The sequence below is a fragment of the Cervus canadensis genome, chromosome 20 (assembly GCF_019320065.1).
Source record: "Cervus canadensis isolate Bull #8, Minnesota chromosome 20, ASM1932006v1, whole genome shotgun sequence".
Lineage (NCBI taxonomy): Eukaryota > Metazoa > Chordata > Mammalia > Artiodactyla > Cervidae > Cervus > Cervus canadensis.
This window is the reverse complement of record NC_057405.1, coordinates 55,988,110-56,008,847: the sequence shown is the minus strand read 5'-3', so window position 1 is coordinate 56,008,847 and position 20,738 is coordinate 55,988,110. Positions and strand designations below refer to the sequence as shown.

The 20,738-nt window shown below is 36.6% G+C and overlaps 1 protein-coding gene across 5 annotated transcripts in view; it reads left to right on the top strand.

Annotated features, from left to right (window-relative positions):
• Positions 1-20,738, top strand: part of PDSS2 (decaprenyl diphosphate synthase subunit 2) — a 273,431-nt gene that overhangs the window by 57,162 nt on the left and 195,531 nt on the right. For 4 of the 5 annotated variants that reach the window (XM_043439220.1, XM_043439217.1, XM_043439216.1 and 1 more), the window contains exon 2: positions 644-694. The exons of the other annotated variant lie outside the window; for it this stretch is intronic. In XM_043439220.1, the coding sequence (XP_043295155.1) occupies positions 644-694 (51 nt within the window). The remainder of the gene's footprint in view (positions 1-643; positions 695-20,738) is intronic. 5 annotated transcript variants of the gene reach the window in all.

Here is a 20,738-nt window from a genome sequence, read left to right as displayed (position 1 = left end):
AGTTTGCCTTGATTTGTGGACCTAACGTTCCAGGTTCCTATGCAATATTGCTCTTTACAGCATCAGACCTTGCTTCTATCACCAGTCACATCCACAAATGGGCATTGTTTTTGCTTTGGCTCCATCCCTTCATTCTTCCTGGAGTTACTTGTCCACTTATCTCCATTAGCATATTGGGCACCTACTGACCTGGGGATTTCCTCTTTCAGTATCCTATCATTTTGCCTTTTCATGCTGTTCATGGGGTTCTCAAGGCAAGAATACTAAAGTGGTTTGCCATTCCCTTCTCCAGTGGATCACATTCTGTCAGACCTCTCCACCATGACCGGAGGGTCTTGGGTGGCCCCACACAGCATGGCTTAGTTTCATGAGTTAGACAAGACTGTGGTCCTGTGATCAGACTGGCTAGTTTTCTGTGATTGTGGTTTTAGTGTCTGCCCTCTGATGCCCTCTAGCAACACCTACCATCTTACTTGGGTTTCTCTTACCTTGGACGTGGGGTATCTCTTCACGGCTGCTCCAGCAAAGTGCAGCCGCTGCTCCTTGGACATGGGGTAGCTTCTCTCCGCCATCGCCCCTGACCTTGGGCATGGGGTAAATCCTCTTGGGACCCGCCAACTAACCTTTCTGATCTTTTTCACAGGTGGTGGAGAGAAGATGGGGAACAATGCAGTTTCCAGATGTCAAGGTCTAAGTAGGTCAAGTCAGACCCTTTTTGGGAATGTCTCTTTCACAATGGTCAGGATACCAAAGCATATTGCAATGGTTAGCAGAAAACTGACAAACCCACCAGAATTATTTGAGGAGATGGCAGTTTGTGGATTAAATTGCTCCATTAATGATTTTCCTTTCCTTAGATCAAACTCAGATATAAGATTCCTCTGCATCTACTACTGTGAGAAAAAGATAAAAGACAGAACCCTAAGTTTGGACTTCCCTGGTGAATTTTTATTCATTTATTTATTTTTATCAAAGTATAGTTGATTTACAGTGTTAATTTCTGCTGTATATCAAAGTGATTAAGTTATATATATATATTTACATATATATGCATTCTTTTTTATATTCTTTTCCATTACAGGATATTGAATATAGTTCCTTGTGCTAAACAGTAGGACCTTGTTTTTATCCTGGATTATTTTAAAATTTTCCATTGCTTTAGATCTTGAGGAAATATTTGAAGATTTCCTTTATTACCGAGAGTGATTGCTACTTAATGTTCTTTCAAACTCAGAAAATCACTTTATGGTGAAAGTAAAAAATTAAGCTTTTGAAAGATGTTTCTTCTTGATTAAATGTGATTCAGTTAGTTTCAATGTTAAAGACAATAAACCCAGCATTTTGCTCTGTCTGAATCTTGAGAGCACCAGGCATTTTGGACAAATCAGTTAACTAGTTGGGCCTTGTTCTTTTGTAAAATGAGAAAATTTAGACTAGTGAGCTCTTGGATACCTTCCAACTCTATAGTATGTGGTCTTATGACATGAGTGGCTGTATTAGATTTTACCCCAAAATGAATAATTACCAAATAATGTCAATGATTTAAATGTAAACCTAGCCCTGCCGTGAGCCTTCATAAAACACAGAACAATGTTTGCTGTGTTCAAATGACATTTTAATATAGGATCGACTTTTTAGTTTTTGTTTTTTTTAAATCTATGTCCCCAATTATAATTGTTTAAATTATAATCTTTCTGCATGTATCTAATATGCATTAGGTTACTTGTCTAATTTACAGATATCTTTTGTAAATTGTTTTGATTCCTGTATATGGGAATTCAGAAGCAAAGTTCAGTGCCAGATTTTTCCCCCTGTGAATACATATAACTATTTCTTAGTTTTTAAAATGTGTGTTAGAGTTGGTTTTCGAAAAGAAAAATTTGCAGCTGCCTTTTCAAAGATGCTGTTTTAGAGGACAGGCTAGAGAATGAAGAGAGTGGGGAAAGGGAGGTTAACTTTACCTTCATTTAACGTGAAGTTCCAAGGTAGATGTTCTGTTTACTTAACAATCAATAAGATATTTAAATATTACATATGCTTTTCTGTAGACTTTTTACTATGCCTTTCATGGGATAGCTTGTTGTTCCAGTAAGCCACCCCGTTAGATATTTTAAGCAGTGTATTTTTGCTGATCTGTACAGTAGTGATTTTTATAGGTGGAATTGGCAACACCTGGAAACTTATAGATTTGATGAAATTTCCAGGCCATATAAAATTGCTGCTGTGAACTTAACATGTAAAAGAGCATTATAACTCTGCATCCGTGTTTGCTTGGCCTGGTGTGGTTGTCTGTTTCTTGGAATGGACACAGAGAAAGAAATAAAAAGGCACAAATAAATAAACCAGCTTTTCTCTTTTTGTGTCTTCATCAAACCAGTATTTGCAGAGATCCTTCTGTTCCTCCTCTCTTTATAGTCCACCAGACATTTCATATTTGAAAGACTGTGTGAAGCTTACTCCTTTGATCCCTTCTCTTTGAAAGGATTCCCAAATGCCAGCATTCCTCCTAGTTAAGTTTTCATTCAGCTTTTCTTTTGTTTTGCTTCTTAATTTAATGGTAAATTACAGATTATTTATTTTTTAAAAGATGTTTCAGCTTGCAGACTTGAGCTTTTAATTTTCTTGGTTTCACTGTCCTATAGTAAAAATTAGTCTGTCTGGCATTAGCTAAAACTTCCTCACTGAGTACACATGCAACAATAGCCTAACATAAAGAATAATGATAGTTGGTTACAGCCATGACCCTAAGGCAGTGCAAGATACCTAAATGTTGTCTGATTTATTCAAGAAAGATAAGATCACATCAACTCAATTTGTTGTACATTTTGTTCCAATTCATTTGACAAGTACTAGTCTATGTCTAGTGAGTGGATATTAAACAGACCACTCCATTCCCTAATCTAAGAGGGTACGAGGGTGTTTGTTGTGTTTTATGTCAACTCTGCTGTAGAGATGTTTTGCATGAAAGATGTTTTTAATTAAAAATTCAAGAAGGTAATACTGGCACCCCTTATATTAGGATCATGTTCTGAAGATTTCTCAAATCTTCAGTTATCAATTCAGTCGCTCAGTTGTTTCCAATTCTTTGTGACCCCATGGACTGCAGCACGCCAGGCTTCCCTATCCATCACCAACTCCTGGAGCTTGCTCAAACTCATGTCCATTGAGTTGATGCCATCCAACCATTTCATTCTGTGTCATCCCCTTCTCTTCCCACCTTCAATCTTTCCCAGCATCAGGGTCTTTTCTAATGAGTCAGCTCTTTGTATTAGGTGGCCAAAGTATTGGAGCTTCAGCTTCAGCATCAGTCCTTCCAATGAATATTCAGGATTGATTTCCTTTAGGATTGACTGGTTTGATCTCCTTGTAGTCCAGGGAACTCTCAAAGAGTCTTCTCCAACACCTCAGTTCAAAAGCATCAGTTCTTCGGCTCTCAACTTCCTTTATGGTTCAACTCTCACATCTCAAATCTTTCCTGTCCTCAAAATGGTTGAAGGCTAAAAATAGAAAGAGATGGAATTCAGAAATCAGTACTCCTCTGGAAAGCCTCGCTATAGCAATACTTTCTTCTAAGCATTCACATTCCCAGACTTTTTTTTTGAAGATTCATTTGAGCAAACTTTTATTGAACGCTCACTATATATAAGATAATGTGATAGGAAATAAACAACAGCGTCAGGAATGAAGGGAAATAGAACTATGCTATTGATAGTTTTATGGCTGTCAAGGACTTCACACTCTAACAGTTCCTTAAATTAACTTTCAGGCCTGTAGTTATAAATCTGGAAGAGTTTTGGTATGTTTTATTTTTGAAATTTGTTTGAGCATTCTGCAGCAGTCAGCTGGAAAGCACCAGGGAGGCGAGTGATCTATTCAAAAGTCCAGAAGTGCGTGTGTGTGCTATCATAATATAGCTTTATTGAGATATAATTTACATATGATAAAATTCATCTTTTAAAGAGACTAGTTCTTTGAGTTTTTGTATACTCACAGAGTTGTGCAGCCATCACCACTTTCTAATAATTTTATAACATTTTCATCATTCCAAAAGAACTGAACTCATTAGTGGTCACTTTTCCTAGTCCTCCACCATCAACCTGAGGTAACCATTAATCTGGCTTCTTTGTTTATGGATTTGCCTATTCTAGATATTTCATGGAAATGGAATTATAGAATATTTGTGTTTTTGTGTCTGGCTTCTTTGACTTTGCATAGTATATTCAAGGTACATCTATTTTGTAGCATATATTAATACTTCATTTCTTTTTATGACTGCATAATACTCTGTTATATGGATTTGCCACATTTTATTTATCCATCAATCAATTGCTAGATATTTGAGTTGTTAACTACTTTTTTGCTATTACAAATGATACTTCTGTGTACATGTGTATGTTAGTTTTTATATAAGCTGTGTGTTCTAATTTCTCTTGGATATACCTATGAGTGAAATTATTGGATCATATGCTGACTTTGTTTAACCTTTTAAAACTGTTTTCCAAAGTGACTATATAGCTTTTCAATTCTATCATCAGTGAGTGAGGGTTCTAGTTTCTCCATAACCATCATCAACACTTGTTCTCTCTTTTATGATTTTAGCCACCCTAATGGATGTGAAGTGGTATATCACTGTGGCTTTAGTTTGCATTTCCTTAATGGCTAATGACATTGAGCATCTTTTCATGTACTACTTAAGTATTTTCTTCAGAGAAACATCTATTTCAGTCCTTTCCACATCTAAAAATTGTGTCATTTGCCTTTTTGTTGTTGAATTGTAAGAGTTCTTTATATAATCTTGGTACAACTCTTATCAGCTATATAATTTGCAAATATTCTCTTCCATTATGTGGGTTGTTTTTTCACTTTCTTGATAGTATCCTCTGTAGCACAAAAGTTTTTAATTTTTGTGACATCCAACTTATTTATTCTTTTTTCTTTTGTTGCTCATGTTATATCTGAGAAGCTATTGCCTAATTCAAGGTTATGAAGATATACTCCTGGTAATTTCTTCTAAGAGTTTATAGTTTATTTCTATGATCCATGTTAAATTAATTTTTGTATATAGTGTGAGGTAAGAGTCCAGCTTCATTCTTTAGTATGTAGCTACCCAATTGTCCCATACCATTTATACCGTTCTTTCCACATTGAATGAACTTGGCACCCTTATCAAAAACTAACTGATTTTTAAATGTAAGAGTTTGTTTCTGGATTTTCCAGTCTATTCCATTTATCTGTTTATTTATCTTTATGCCATTGATACACTGTCTTTATTATTTTTGCTTTGTAGTAGGTTTTGAAATTCCACACATGATATTTTACTTTTTACTTTTCCTCAGTGCCCACAACTTTTGGTTACCAGTTTTCAAATCTCACTTTTTAATATTTTTCAGGCTGATTTGAGACTGTGCCCCTACTAATAATTCATTGGTTTAGGATCTTAATTATTTGTTGTTGTTGTTTTGTTGCCCAGCCCCACCCAAAAGTATTAGCTTCTTAATTGGTTGTTTATGTTAATTCATTCAGCCATTTTTGTTTTTTACCTGCTGCATGTGACATATAGGTATTGGGGGGTATAACAATGAATACGTCAGATATAATCTATATTCTCATAGAATTTACATTCTAGTTGGGGAAGCACAATAAATAAGTTTAAAACAATTAGTGTGATGAAGGGAATTAAAATAATCTTTATAAAAGTTAATCTAATTACTTTCCTGATTAAAATTCTTCAGTGACTTCCCATTACTTTCAGGATGGAGTTCATATTTCTCATTTAATTTTAATATTATCAAATTATAAGAGAACTTTTTCCAACATTAACATCTTTCAGTAAGTTCCCTACTATCTTCCTTTGTGAATATTTCTTTTTTCTTATAAACTGTGTATCTAGTATTAAACCTCTTAAAATTTTATCTGTAGCTGTAAAAAATTTGCAGCAGACTCTTTTTATCTTAACATATTGGCTTCTGTATTGCCAATATTGGCTTGTATATTATAGTATACTTTAATTACTGTAGTTTTAATGAAATATGTATAAGTAAGATGAAATATTTTAAAGTATATTGACATCCTAAAATGGAAGTCAAAAAGTACAGCTGCAAAAGTTATCCCATAATGAAAGCATTTTAGTTGCATTGCATGAAACTCAGTCATAGCAGATCTAATTGTGGCCTTTGAATGTGCCAAATGTTCTAAATATTAAATTCTGCCTTTGACCATACTGCCTAGCTTGTTTAAAAAATATCTAATGAGTTTACTACTTCAGTTTCTTGGATATGGTAAGTAAACATAAGCAGTATCATAAGAAAAAATGGAACATATCCATAAATGAGGTTAAAAAAAAAATCTCGTGTCCAAGATGACCAAGAGGATGAGTCAGTTTTTTGTTGCCATAAAGAAATTTTGTTGTTACTGAGTATTTAATAGTATTTTAAATATACTTTAAAACTCTTTGATTTAAAATTGTTTTGTATTTCAATTGGTGATGAAACACAAAACCCAGAAGAAAACAAGGGCTGGATTTGGCCCCTTTCTAGCCTTATGATAATGGAGATCAGAGTCAAGAAAAGCACCTTATCTCCTAGCTCAGTAGTTTAACAAATATTTATTGAATGCTTACTGTGTGCCACATACTGTTTTATGCACCAGGCATGCAATATACTCATGGCAAACAAGGCTCCTGCCTGATAAAGAGAAAAGAGGGGATGGTGTCTTATATAATCTAGTGGGTATTGTTTTACCTAAAATAAACCTTAATTTTTTCCCCTCTTTTAATACATTCTGTGCCTCAATTTAGATTATTAATAACTTTTGGGGAAAGAAATAGTAGAAAAATAAATCTGTATCTCTTGAGACTTCCAGTTTCTGCTCTGACACGTGAAGAGCTTAGAAGTTGTTGCTCCCCTTCTTCAACAAGAAAAAAAACTCTGAAACTGAAAATCAGTAACTTTTAATATATTTCTCAGAGTTGAGGTCATAGGACAATCATCACTCTGAAAACTAGAGAGGTGAATACAGAGCACCAGCTGCTGCAGTTTGTAGGATCACTTAAATGATAACTTACTAGTTGCTTGAAGACTGAGTGTGGACTAGCTTGAGAGTTAAGAACTCCTGGGAATCCAGTCTAAGGAGATCCCCACGCTTTTATGACTTTTGTCTCCAGATGTCTGACCACTTTTCATGTTGAAGATCTGAGAAAAATCCCTTATGTTTCTGACAGGTGGAAAGGGAAAGTAAGCATTTTGAAGTGCTCCCAGTCCTCTTTTCAGTAAGGAGGGCCAAGCCGTCCAAGGAAACTCCTAGAGCTTTATCTCACCTAGGAAAGGGCAGTTAGGCAGCTCAGACCCCTGTATGCTTTCTTTCTCATATAATGGGATGGAAAAACACTAAGAATTTCTTTTTTAGAGGGACTCAGACCCACTAAAAAAACAAACAAACAAAAAAAAAACCAAAAAACCCAAACTGAGCATCAAAGGAGTGAAAATAATGAGTTATAATTCATTGAACCAAATAACGCGTGAGTTCATACTGATGAAAATAGGTAGGTAAAAGAAAAGAGAAATTTCTTTGTTAAAGTATCAATATAATGCCAACTATGAAAGTAGAAAGAATAATCGAAATAGAAAATCAGCAATTGGCCTCCATCAAAATAATTGTTTTAGGCAAGAATCATCAATAGACATTAAAATTGGTAGGTGGTTTATCAGTAATGGAATATTTTGATAGTTTCAAAGTATCCGCCCATAATATTCCTATTAATTACTAAGGGAAAAATAGTAACTGCTGACATGGTCTCCTTTGGTGTCTGCCGCCAAGGACTTTGGGCCTCTGGATACGCGCAGGGCTCAGCCTTTGGACCGTCAGCTGGTGCCCGGATTTGGCCCTTGCCGCCGGAGCCGCGCGCCTGGGCCTGTGCGCGGGCTCTTGGGTGCGCCTATGGCTGAGCCGACTGGCGGTGCCGCCTCTGGTCTGCGGCCAAGCCGGGGGCGGGCGAGGCGGCGTGGGTCTATCCTGTGCGCCTCCCCGCCGCAGGCACCCGGTGGCGGCGGGACGACCTCCATCCTGTAGGCTCCACGCCACGTGGCAGGCGGTCTCCACCTGGGGAGAAATAGTAACTGGAGGAAATCAGCAGATACCACCTTAACTAAGTTGTAAACCCAGCCTCGCCAATATTGTGCCAAATTGACCTCAACGTTACTTCCATGGTGTTCCTGCCAAAAATGCATAACCTGAAATCTAATCATGAGAGAAATTAAAAAAGGCTCAATATGGGGGACTATCTACAAAATAACTTTTAAAATTTTGTTTTCAAAAGAAAAAACAAAGACTAAAAAACTGTTCCATGTTAAGGAGACTGACAGCCGAATGCAGTGTGATCTGGGATTTTCTTTTGCTGTGAGAGGCGTTTTTGGGATGATTGGCAAAGCCAAATGGAGTCTGTTGATTAGATAATCATATCGTATCACTGTTAATTTCCTGATATTTGTACTGAATTATATAAGAGAATGACCTTGTTTTTAAGAAATACACAATGAAGTATTTGGGGTAAAAGCTCATCAGGCTAGCAAGTAGCTCTCAAACAGTTCAGGAAAAAATGAGTGTTTTATATAGAGAAAATAATAGAGCAAATTGGTAAATTGTTAACATTTGGAGAATATGGGTGAATTGTATGTCGAGATTTTTTCTGCTAGTCTTACAACTTTTCAATGAGCCTCAAATTATGGCAAAATTAAAAGTTAAAAGGAAAAAATTACTCAACAAAAAGAGTTTTGCTCTAAGGCACTTGAGATTAGTAATTTATATTTGTCCTCCCTAGGGACTTTAAACATTTCTCTTTTCCTTCTTAATCTTGTTGGGAAAGGAAAGGAGAGACTCTAGAGTAGAAAGTGACACCCTTGGTGATCACCTGATAAGTACATAGAAAGAAAGAAAGGGAAGTTGGTCAGTCGTGTCCGACTCTTTGCGACCCCATGGACTGTAGCCATGTACATAGGGCTGTTCAAATGATCTGTTTTGTTTCTGACCTGAACCACTTTTTTTCTTCTTAGGCACTTGGTACTTAGGGAAAATGCAGCTTAAATGCCTTTCTCAGTGTATGTGTTGGAATGGTATAGCTTCAGTAAAGATGTTTTACTCACCAGAAATTGAGTATTTCAGAAGACCTAAGACATGGTCACCATAACTGTAGCCTGAATTCAGAGACTTACCTTCATTCTCTTGGGTTGCTAGGACAATCTTATGCTAGCTATCATAAATGACACTATTAATGTCAGCTGGGTAGTGTTGGACATGCAAATTCCTACAGTAAAAATGGAATCCACAGTGAAATTAGGGTCCCTCCATTTCCTACAGTTCCCCTTTGGTAACGGTATCTAACTGCTCTTTGATCATCTCTATCAGGATATTGACTATGCATTTAAAATTGAATTCCTCATATCAAACCCATTTCTCCTACAACCCTACAATCCACTTGGTTGCTCAAACTACAGATCTGGAACATAGCCTAAATTCTTTCTTCTTCCTGATTCTCTAATCCATGTTCATTTAACTCCTTAAATTTCTGAGCTCTACCTTTTTCTCAGTCACTACTATTACTGCCATAGTTTGGAGCTGCGTCTTTGGCCTCTGTTTATTCTCCACTCCTCCTCTTCCCCCCACCAAAGATATCTGATCTTTCTATTGTCAGGTCTCCCACCCCCGACCCAAATCTATATGCTGTATAATCTGTTGAAGTGATCTACTGAAATATATGTCTTTACAGTCTTTGCTGGTTCCCATTTCCTACAGGAAAACTTCAGGCTCCTTAGCTTGTGTTACAAAGTGCTTATTTTCTAGCAACCTACCTACCTCTCCATCTCATTTCTTGCCACTTCTTACCTTGTATGCCTCTGCACTGCAACAATAATAGATTTCTTAGAGTTCCAGGATATTACCAAGTTGTTACTCAACTGAGTTTTTGCAGATGCTGTTTTCTCTATGTAAAATGTTTTTCCTTCTCTCTCTACTTGGCTAAAGAGCTTGCTTTTTAAACATGGTAGAATGTAATAATATGGAACTCCTCTTGTTGCAAGTATCCCACAGTATATAAAAAACAAATGGTGTAGTTTAAATACACAGCTTAGCTCACAAGAAAAATAGCAAACTCTCAGAATGCCAGAAAGTAAGACGTACCCCAAAGTCACAACAGTAAGCATATTACAAACTAGTGTTGTGTTGGCCTTCAGTGGGGAGAGAGGGTTATTGGACCCAGAAATAGACTCTCCTGAGTTGGGGCTTGAGTCTTAATGTCCATTCAGGGACAGAAAATGAACCCTTGGGCTTTTAAGATATAGGGAGTTGCATACCCTTGCATAAAACCAAAATTTGAAGGGCTACACAGGGAGAAGGCTATCTAGAGAAATTTTATGCTGGCTCAGGAAGACTGCAAGCAATGTTGTATTCTTAAAAAAATAAGGTCACAGATTCAGAGGTTTAAAACGAGAATATTTCAATTATAAGGACTGTTGCAGGAAGGAAAGAAAACAGGTTTCTAGCCAAAGGCTGGGGACCACCATACTCTGCTTCCTTTGTGCATCAAAATAATGGGCTTTTTTGTTACACATCAGTACAATTGTACAATTGAAGACATGCCTCCATGCACTAAGAATTGGCTTGTGGTCAGCTGGGGAGGAATGAACCTGTGACACTCAGGTGGAAGATAGAAGACTCTGCCACATATATGAGGAAAGGGGTAACTGAAGTTTGTAGTCCTAAGTTAAAATTTTCAGAAGGGTGATTAGCAAGGGTGCTGATAACATACACTTAAAAGAGGTTGTATTGTTTGTTCAGTAAAACCTTTCTATTATATGTTAGCATGCAGTACAGTTTTATTACAGAGGGATATTTCCTCAACAGTATCCACTTGAGACTCAGGATGGAAAAAAAAAATCTAGTGAAAAGAGGAGATTTTGTTTTATTTATCTATTGTTGCATAAGAAACCACTCTAATAAAGTTTGTGATTTAAAACAAGTCATCATCTATTTTACTCACAAAACTACAGATTTGGTGGGGCTGAACAGAGATACATCTCTGCCCCATATGGCGTTGGAGTGGCTAAACTAAGGCAGGGGGAGTCACTTTTCAGGTGGTTCAGTCACATGGCTGATATGTTGCCGCTCAATCACCTGGGAGCTTGACTAGGGCCTCAGTTTCCTTCCCCATGAGCCTCTCCATGGGCTGATTACACTTCCCACAGTACTTGGCTCAGTTTCAAGAACAAGCACCCTAAAGGAACTAGCAGGATGTATGTGGCATTTTAATGACCTACCCTTTGGAGTTATAGGGTCACTCCTACCATATTCTGTCAAGGTAGTCACAAAGGCCTGTCCAGTTTAGAGAGATAGCACATAGATTCTACTGCTTCACTGGGAGAAATGTCAGGGTCTCAAAGAACAAAGAACATTTGAAATGGGAGCTGTTATTGTAGCCAAATTTGGAAATATAGTCTGCTACCATCCCCAAACCTGTGTCTTATTGTGAATTTCAAGTCTGATTTTAACCTGCTTATGTGGTATGAGATCCTTAAACCCAGAATAAGGAATTGAGATTCCTTTGTAACCACATCATAATTTGGCCTTCTGGGACTACAGTGTTAACAAATGCAAAACTGGTTTGGAGTTACCTTGCCAGAATCCAGAACATATAAGATTGTCATGATGAAAATAATACCTAGTGGTGTACACTCAAACAGAAATGACAAAACATGGACATTACCCACCAGAAATAAAAGGAAACAGGAGACTTCGCATCTTCAAAACCAAAGATAGAGGAAAATATGAAATGGGCTGTAAACTAAGTGATTAAAGAGATTAAAGAAAGAAAATAAGGAAAAGAATAAGAAAAATAAAATAAGTAAAGAAAACTTTTCTATAAAAATGCTCGTCCAGCATCATCTCCTCTCAGAAATATGTTCTGTTCTCTGGGGGTAAGCTGTGCAAATCACTGTTGTGTCGTTTAACACACTTTGTTAACTGCTTCCTCCACCCTACCCCCACCCCGCAACCAATCTCAGTTTGGAGCACATGGATTTGGTAGCAACTGAACTTCGTTATTTTTATGTCCAAGGCTTCGCATTTAGTAGGTTCTGGTACTTAGTATGTTTTCAGCAATTGTCAGACTAAATAAAGACTGCCTAATTCCATGTTAAATTATAAAAATGAAGAATTAAACCAGAACATATCTAATTATGTTAGCAGTTTGGATGAAGAGATCAAGTTTTTCTGTCTTAACATTGCATTGACATTGGCAACAGTACTAAAGAGTATTAGCTGCCTTTAGTTGTTTAACTAGTGATAATTTATTAGATGTTCACAGAATCTCCTTTTTGAAGAGAAAATCTTACTCATTTTTTTAAGGAAAAAGAGGTTTCTCTCTTAAGAAGTAACCCAGGTCTGGAAATGGGGCAGAAGGCTATGCTAAAACTTCTATGTTATCCATCATCTAGAGTGAGAAAAAGCAGGAGGTTTGAGCTCTAGAACCACGAGTTTTGTGCTTAGTGAACTGTGGTCTCTAGCAGAAAGAAGGCGGTGGATAATTCCTTTCTCATCCTTATAGAGAGGCACTAGGCTAGTAGGTGGTTCAAGGGAGGAGAAGAATGGTTGCTGCTTTCTCCTTTCAGCTTTACAGAAAAGTTATTGATGACACTTTTGAAGGAAAAATAGCTAGGCCCAGATACCTATTCCTGGTTGATCATATGAGAATACAAGGGAGCAAACTAAGACAGTAAACTGTTTCAGATTCAGAACAAGCCCTAAAATGTAAATTTAACACCTTACATCCTGTTTGTAGGTAGTATTGATCATAATAGTATAAAAATATTGCAATAAATATGGTAAAATTATTTCTTTAAGATAAACCCATTTTAAGTTAGTTCTAGTTCTTATTAAAGCCTGTTTATTTTTAGTCAGATGTAATAAGCTAAAAAAATTGCCATTACTTAATATATTTGTAAAACGGTTTGTTGAATTTATTAATCAAAAAAAGTCAAGTGCATAGGTTTAGTTTTGGAACTTCTTTACAATTACCTATATATTATTAGGAAACATGAAAAATCAACACCTAGAATTGGAAAGTGGTCATTTAAATTTATTACTTGATTAAAACTGAGTAATTCAAAATTTTCAGTTGCTAATATAGAATGATTCTAGCATGAATTATATGTTATTCATGTAACACCCTTTTGACCAAGGAAAGAATTATTTTTGTTTACTTTATCCCCTGCCCATGTGACTAAATCCAGTTGCCATGAATTTTCCCTAAAAACAGTCTACCTAGAAATTCTTAGAGTAGCTACGACTGAACTACGAGATTTACTCAGTCTTATTGACCATGGTTTTTTAAACCAATAATGTGCAGCAGTAAAAGAGAAATCAAGAGCTAGGATGAAAAAAGGAAGCTGGTACCTGCTGGAACTTTTGCTAGGCACCTTGCCTCTGGCACATAGTTTGTTGGCCCACTTTCCTGACTCCCTGATATAATATAGGAAGTCTATAACATAAGAATATAAGTGGCTATCACTTTCTTTATAACTGGGTCTTTTAAAAGAATAGAATCTCTAGTATTTTGAATGAGTGTAGTAAGATATGAAAGGAAAAATTAGAGTTTGGGTCCTTGGTTTGAATTTTGACCTTAGTCTCACTGTAAGCAAATTACTTAGTTCTTCTGAATATCAGGTTCCTTATCTGTAAGGGAACAAGTTGCCTGTCAGGGTTGTTATGAAGATAATTGATACAATGCATATTCCCTAGCAGTTGCTTGCATCAAAATAGGAACTCAGAAGATAATAGGTCCTGTCCCTTCCTCTTAGACTCTTGGACAAATTGTTTAGTTTATGAATAGTTCTTCGAGGAACTGGCATCTTAAAGTATCATAGATCACAAGATGTTTTAAGACTTAGCTGATTTTTTTGGTCCTGGACTTGTCTGTCTTCCTTTATTCTTAGTAATTCTGACTAATGCATAGCTAGCAATTTTACATTACACAGGAATAATTTTACTCTAAAATAACCCAAATCAACATGCCAGAGAATGCAATATTTATGAGAATAATTATTTAGTAGATTATAGAGAAACTATCAGTTAAAATAAATGAATATATGGGGTAACATGTAACATGCAGATAGTTTCTTTGGCATATTAGGTTGTCCTTGAGTCTTGATATATTCAGTTTAATCTTAACATTGCATGTATGCATGCTAAGTTGCTTCAGTCATGTCCGACTCTGCAACCCAATGGACTGTAGCCCTCCAGGCTCCTCCATCCATGGGATTCTCCAGGCAAGAATACTGGAGTGGGTCGCCATTCCCTTTTCCAGGGGATCTTCCCTACCCAAGGATCGAACCTGCATCTCCTGCGACTCCTCCATTGCAGATGGATTCTTCACTGCTGAGCCACCGGGGAGGCCCCAATCTTAACAATATCCTCCTCTTAATATGGGAGCTAGAGATAAAATCTAAAATACTCTTATTTCCTTTCTCATTTTACCTGAATTTTGTGTATCCCAATTCTTTGGTAAAAAGAAGTTGGTCCATTTAAACCAAGTTGAATGACTGTGGTAACCTATAAATTGACCTTAGTGAAATTTTACAGGAAAGTCTCTTATTCAGTAAGCTTTTCTTTGGCTTTTGATGGTTGACATTTTTTTTTTTTAAAACACTCATTACATCTGTATTTAAAGAGGTAAAAAGAAGGATTGCTCTGATTGTGAACTAGAAACTAGAGGCCTAGAGGTACCTAGATTTTCTTAGCATCGTAAAGAGCTATCTTGCCTTCTGCCATTTGAAAGGAGGTGATAAATTACATTATTCTAGAGCTGTTATCTGTAGGTTGAGGATTGATGTTTGCTAAATGGGGAAAGAACAGAATTGATGTTGAATACTCTGCATTATAACTGAAGAGGGAGAAATTAAAATTTCATTATTTTTTAATATTACTTCCTTATCTTTGAAATATACTCCAGCTATGCTTAGGTGGCAGACATTAGATTCAACATTGTAAACCACAGCATACTATCTTTGGAGATTCTTTAATTTTGCAGATGTTATTGGATGCCAAGTTCCCAATGGAAACTACAGATCAAGAATTTTTCTTTTACTGATGAGATTTTTGTGGAAATCAGTCTGGTAGGTTATTCAGATCTTTGCTTGGGCTTGCTTTCTTCCAATTGGGTTACTAAATAGAACTACAAATTGAGATACCTTTGAAGGTGATATTGTATAAGTGACCCAGAGAAGAGTTGCTCGTGTGTTCACTGGTCTATCCTACTTACTGGTGAGTGGTATCTAAATTACTCGGGACTTTGCTGGTAATTTGTACTAAAAATATTTGAACCTCACAATGATGATTCTGTAAGTTTTAACAAACCTGCCACAACTCTCCAGCATAATCCAGAGAGAACTGTAACTAGAGGATGGTATATGAGGTGATATTCTCTAAGGTGTCTCTTGCTCTTTATCACTCCACCTCTTTAGTGGTTCCAAACCTCAGAAGTTCAAAACTATGGCTTATTTTTCATAGTTGAAAAAACTATTTCTCACTGTTAAAGGTCTTTTGGGATTCATTTTGTGCCTTAAAATTGCTTATTACTAAGTTCTTTTAAATCACTTAATAGTAATAAGTTTTGTGGAAATATGTGTGTTCTTTTTTTTCTAATGGCCTTTTACTTAGTAGTTAAAAATATCTACAGAAAAGGGTTGCCAGCTTTGTCATGGGTCAAAACAAATACAAAATATATATGATACATATTTATCATTTCAGCAGTAAACGAAAATAAATTTGCCAATTATCCCATCATGATAATCTAACATATTTTGAGTGGCAACCTTCCAATATTTTTCCTTTCCAAATTTATATCATATTTATATGTTTTATATAGATGTTGTCATAGTATGTATGTAGTTATGTTTGACTTTTCATTTTGGCTAGATGTACACATTTTCCATATTGCCATAATCCTCATACTTATTTTTTAACAACTATCTAACATTCTGTCCAGTTGAATATACTTCCTTTTTATTTACCCTTTTATTTCCAGATCATCAATTGTAAATTTTACCACAGACTCTTGAGTCTTCTCTTCTATAGTTCAAAAGGATCAATTCTTGGGCGCTCAGCTTTCTTTATGGTCCGACTCGCACATCCACACATGGCTACTGGAAAAACCATAGCTTTGAAGGATGGGCCTTTGTCGGCAAAGTAATGTCTCTGCTTTCTAATACGCTGTCTAGGTTGGTCATAGCTTTTCTTCCAAGGAGCAAGTGTTTTTTAATTTCATGGCTGCAGTCACCATCTGCAGTAATTTTGGAGCCCCCCAAAATAAAGTCTCTCACTGTTTCTGTTGTTTCCCCATCTATTTGCCATGAAGTGACGGGACCAGATGCCAGGATCCTAGTTTTCTGAATGTTGAGTTTTAAGCCAACTTTTTTACTCTCTTTCACTTTCATCAAGAGGCTCTTTAGTTCTTCACTTTCTGCTGTAAGTGTGGTGTCATCTGCATATCTGAAGTTATTAATATTTCTCCTGGCAATCTTGATTCCAGCTTGTGCTTTATCCAGCCTGGCGTTTCGCGTGCTGTACTCTGTGTATAGATGAGTAAGCAGGGTGATGATATGCAGCCTTGATACACTCCTTTCCCAATTTGGAACCAGTCTATTGTTCCATGTCCGGTTCTAACCGTTGCTTCTTGACCTGTATGCAGGTTTCTCAGGAGGCAGGTAAGGTGGTCTGGTATTCCCATCTCTTGAAGAATTTTCCACAGTTTGTTGTGATCCACACAGTCAAAGACTTTAGCATAGTCAATGAAGAGGAAGTAGATGTTTTTCTGGAATTCTCTTGCTTTTTCTATGATCCAAAAGATGTTGGCAGTTTCATACAGAAGAGATGTAAAGATGAATAAAACGATCTTTCTCCTCAGTTTGGTTTGTAATCTGATGAAACTGACAGAATTAACCAGATGATGCAGTAGTTTGACAGAAATTGAATGTAGATAGGGAAATTGCTGGGGTGAAAAATTTTAGAATATTTACTTGGCTACTAGATTCTAACTTGAAACCAGAGTGTTAAGGCTGTTGATGCTGTTTTTGACTGATTATTGGATCTTGGAATAAAAAAGTAAAATTTAGGATTCTATTGGAAGTCTCTTTATGGCATGACCTTGCACTGATCCTCAAATTTATTTAAGTGGCACGGTACATTGAAGTCATTTTCCTTCAAGTGAAATTTGGTAAGCCCAAAATGACCGAAATCACGTGCCCACTGGATTGTAGTAGTAGCTATTAACAGCCTAAGAAAACTGTATCGTAAAGTATGGAAAGGCAATTTGAGAAGATTTTTGTCCATTTTGATTTTTATTTCCTTTTAAGTGGGGAAACTCAGTATTGTCCAACTCTTAGCAACTTGGATCAGTTTGAAGACCAAGAATGGTTTGGAATCCACTGGCTATAATGAACATTATATCTGAGACTAGAGGTAAAAGAAAGCAGCAATACCAAGTTTGGTTATTTGAAAATATATTTCATATAACATGTAATGTCTAGTATTTCTTATAGTTGTCATGTTCAGTTAACATTACATTATTACTTTAAAGTACAAATTGAAAATTCTTAAATTTATGTGAAATTAAAAAAAATCACCTAACTTAAATCTTTTATCAAACAAAGTAAGGTAAAAATAAACTTTGAACTTTAAAATAATGGAAATAAAACATTTTAGCAGCAGAGGTGATGTTATAATGATTATTTTATACTGGAAGAATAATTATATTCTTATACTGAAAGAATTATTGTGCTGGAAGAATAATTATGGTAGGACAAACTTATTAGTGAGAAGACTATGTCAATTTTAACACACTTTTTTCCTGTGAACTAGGAAAAAGTCAGGATTACTCTGGTTTGAAAGTACTCTGCCTCTTGAGCAATTTGATAACCCCCTGCTATAAGATGAAATCTAATAGTGAGTCTTCCATCTACTCTGCCCACCCATGTTCAAGGTATTCAGCTAGTTGGCAGCCCATACTGTAGCACAATCCCCTATTTTGATTACAAAAGGTAGAGTCAATTTTGTGTTGCTCCTTTTTTAAATTCAACTTTGTTGAGGTGTTATTTATATACCATAAATAATTTTTAGTAACTGTATAGACTCATGTAGCCATAATCATTGTCTTCTTTTATTAACAGAACATTTCCATCATTCCAAACAGTCCCCTTGACCCCACTGGCAGCTGGTCCTTGCTCTAACCCCCAGCCCCAGGCTGCCACTGATCTGCTTTCTTCTCCAAATTTGTCTTTTCTGACATTTCATATAAATGGATTCATATAATACATAATGTTTTGCATCTGGTTTCTTTTATTTAACATAATGTTTTTGAGATTTTCCATTTTCTAACATGTATCTGTATTTTGGTCCATTTTTATTGCTGAATAGTATTCCATGGTATGGATATCCATTACCAGGTAATGGACAATTGGAGTATTTCCATTTTTTTGGCTCAGATGAATAATGCTGCTGTAAATATTCATGACAAATTTTCATAGGTTTACATGAAAACATAGGTTTACATAGGTACACATAGGTTTACATTTCTTTTGTATTAGATACCTGTGAATGGAATTGTTGGATCCTATGGTAAATTTATGTTTAACTTTTTAAGAAATTACCAAACTGTTTTCTGAAGTACAATAACTGCCATTTTACATTCCCACTGGCAGTGTATGAGGGTTCCAGTTTCTCCACAGGCTCATCAATACTTGATATTATCTCTCTTTTTTTATTGTAGTCAGTCTGCAATATGGGTTTGCAGTGATATCTTGTGTGATTTTATTTTGCATTTTCCTAATGACTAAAGATGTTGGGCACCTTTTCACATGCTTATTAGTCATTGATATGTCTTCTTTGATGAAGACTTTAGTTTCAGCTCTTTTACTTAGGTCTGTGATTCGAGTTAATTTTTGTGGATGGTTTGGGATGAAGATCTAAGTTTATATGTATAATGATTGGGAACAAGGTAAGATTGCCAGTTCTTGCCACTATTTTCAACATTATGTTAATGTTTAGAGCCAACACAATAAAAACTTAAAGACTTCTAATTGGAAAGGAAGAAATTAATCTTTTATTCAAGTCACATTTATGACTTTTCAGTTGTTCTAGCACTATTGAAAAGATTCTTTGCCCACTGAGTTGTGGGCAACTCTATAAAAAATAACTGTGGGTACTTCTATAAAAAATAACTGACCTTAATGTTAAGGATTTATTTCTGTACCCTCAACTCTGTTCCATCGATCTGTGTGCCTGTCTTTAGGCTAATACTACACTGCCTTAGACCAACTGATTAGACTACTTGACCTGCCTCTTGAGAAATCTGTATGCAGGTCAAGAAGCAACAGTTAGAACTGGACACGGAACAACAGACTGGTTCCAAATTGAGAAAGGAGTACGTCAAGGCTATATATTGTCACCCTGCTCATTTAACTTATATGCAGAGTGCATCATGAGAAATACTGGACTGGATGAAGCACAAGCTGGAATCAAGATTGCCGGGAGAAGTATCAATAACCGCACATATGCAGATGACACCACACTTAGGGCAGAAAGTGAAGAAGAACTAAAGAGCCTCTTGATGAAAGTGAAAGAGGAGAGTGAAAAAGTTGGCTTAAAACTCAGCATTCAGAAAACTAAGATCATGGCATCTGGTCCCGTCACTTCATGGCAAATAGATGGGGTAACAGTGGAAACAGTGACAGACTTTATTTTTGGGGGCTCCAAAATCACTGCAGATGGTGACTGCAGCCAGAAATTAAAAGATGCTTGCTGCTTGGAAGGAAAGTTATGACCAACCTAGACAGCATATTAAAAAGCAGAGACATTACTTTACCACAAAGGTCCATCTAGTTAAAGCTATAGTTTTTCCAGTGGTCATGTATGGATGTGAGAGTTGGATTATAAAGAAAGATGAGCACCAAAGAATGGATGCTTTTGAACTGGGGTGTTGGAGAAGACTCTTGAGAGCCCCTTGGACTGCAAGGAGATCCAACCAGTCCATCCTAAAGGAAATCAGTTGTGAGCATTCATTGGAAGGACTGATGGTGAAGCTGAAATGTCAATACTTCAGCCACCTGATGCGAAGAACTGACTCATTTGAAAAGACCGTGATGCTGGGAAAGATTGAAGGCAGGAGGAAAAGGGGACAACAGAGGATGAGATGGTTGGGTGGCATCACCAACTCAATGGACATGAGTTTGAGTAAACTCTGGGAGTTGGCAGTGGACAGGGAGGCCTGGCGTGCTGCAGTCCATGGAGTTGCAAAGAGTCGGACATGACTGAGCGACTGAACTGAACTGACACTGGCTTAGTTACTGTAGCTTTTTATTGAGGCTAGAGAGCATAAGTCCTCCAACGATGTAAATTTTAGAATCACCTTACCAATTTCTATAAAAAATTTACTGGAATTTTGATAGCTGTTGTATTGAATCTGGATATCGATTTGGGGAAGATTAATATCGTAACAGGGCTTCCCTGGTGCCTCAGACAGTAAAGAATCTGCCTGCAATGCTGGAGACCTGGGTTTGATCCCTTGGTTGGGAAGATCCCCTGGAGAAGGGAATGGTTACCCACTCCAGTACTCTTGACTGGAGAATTCCATGGACAGAGGAGTCTGGCAGGCTGCAGTCCATGGGGTCATGAAGAGTCAGACACTTCTGAGCGACCAA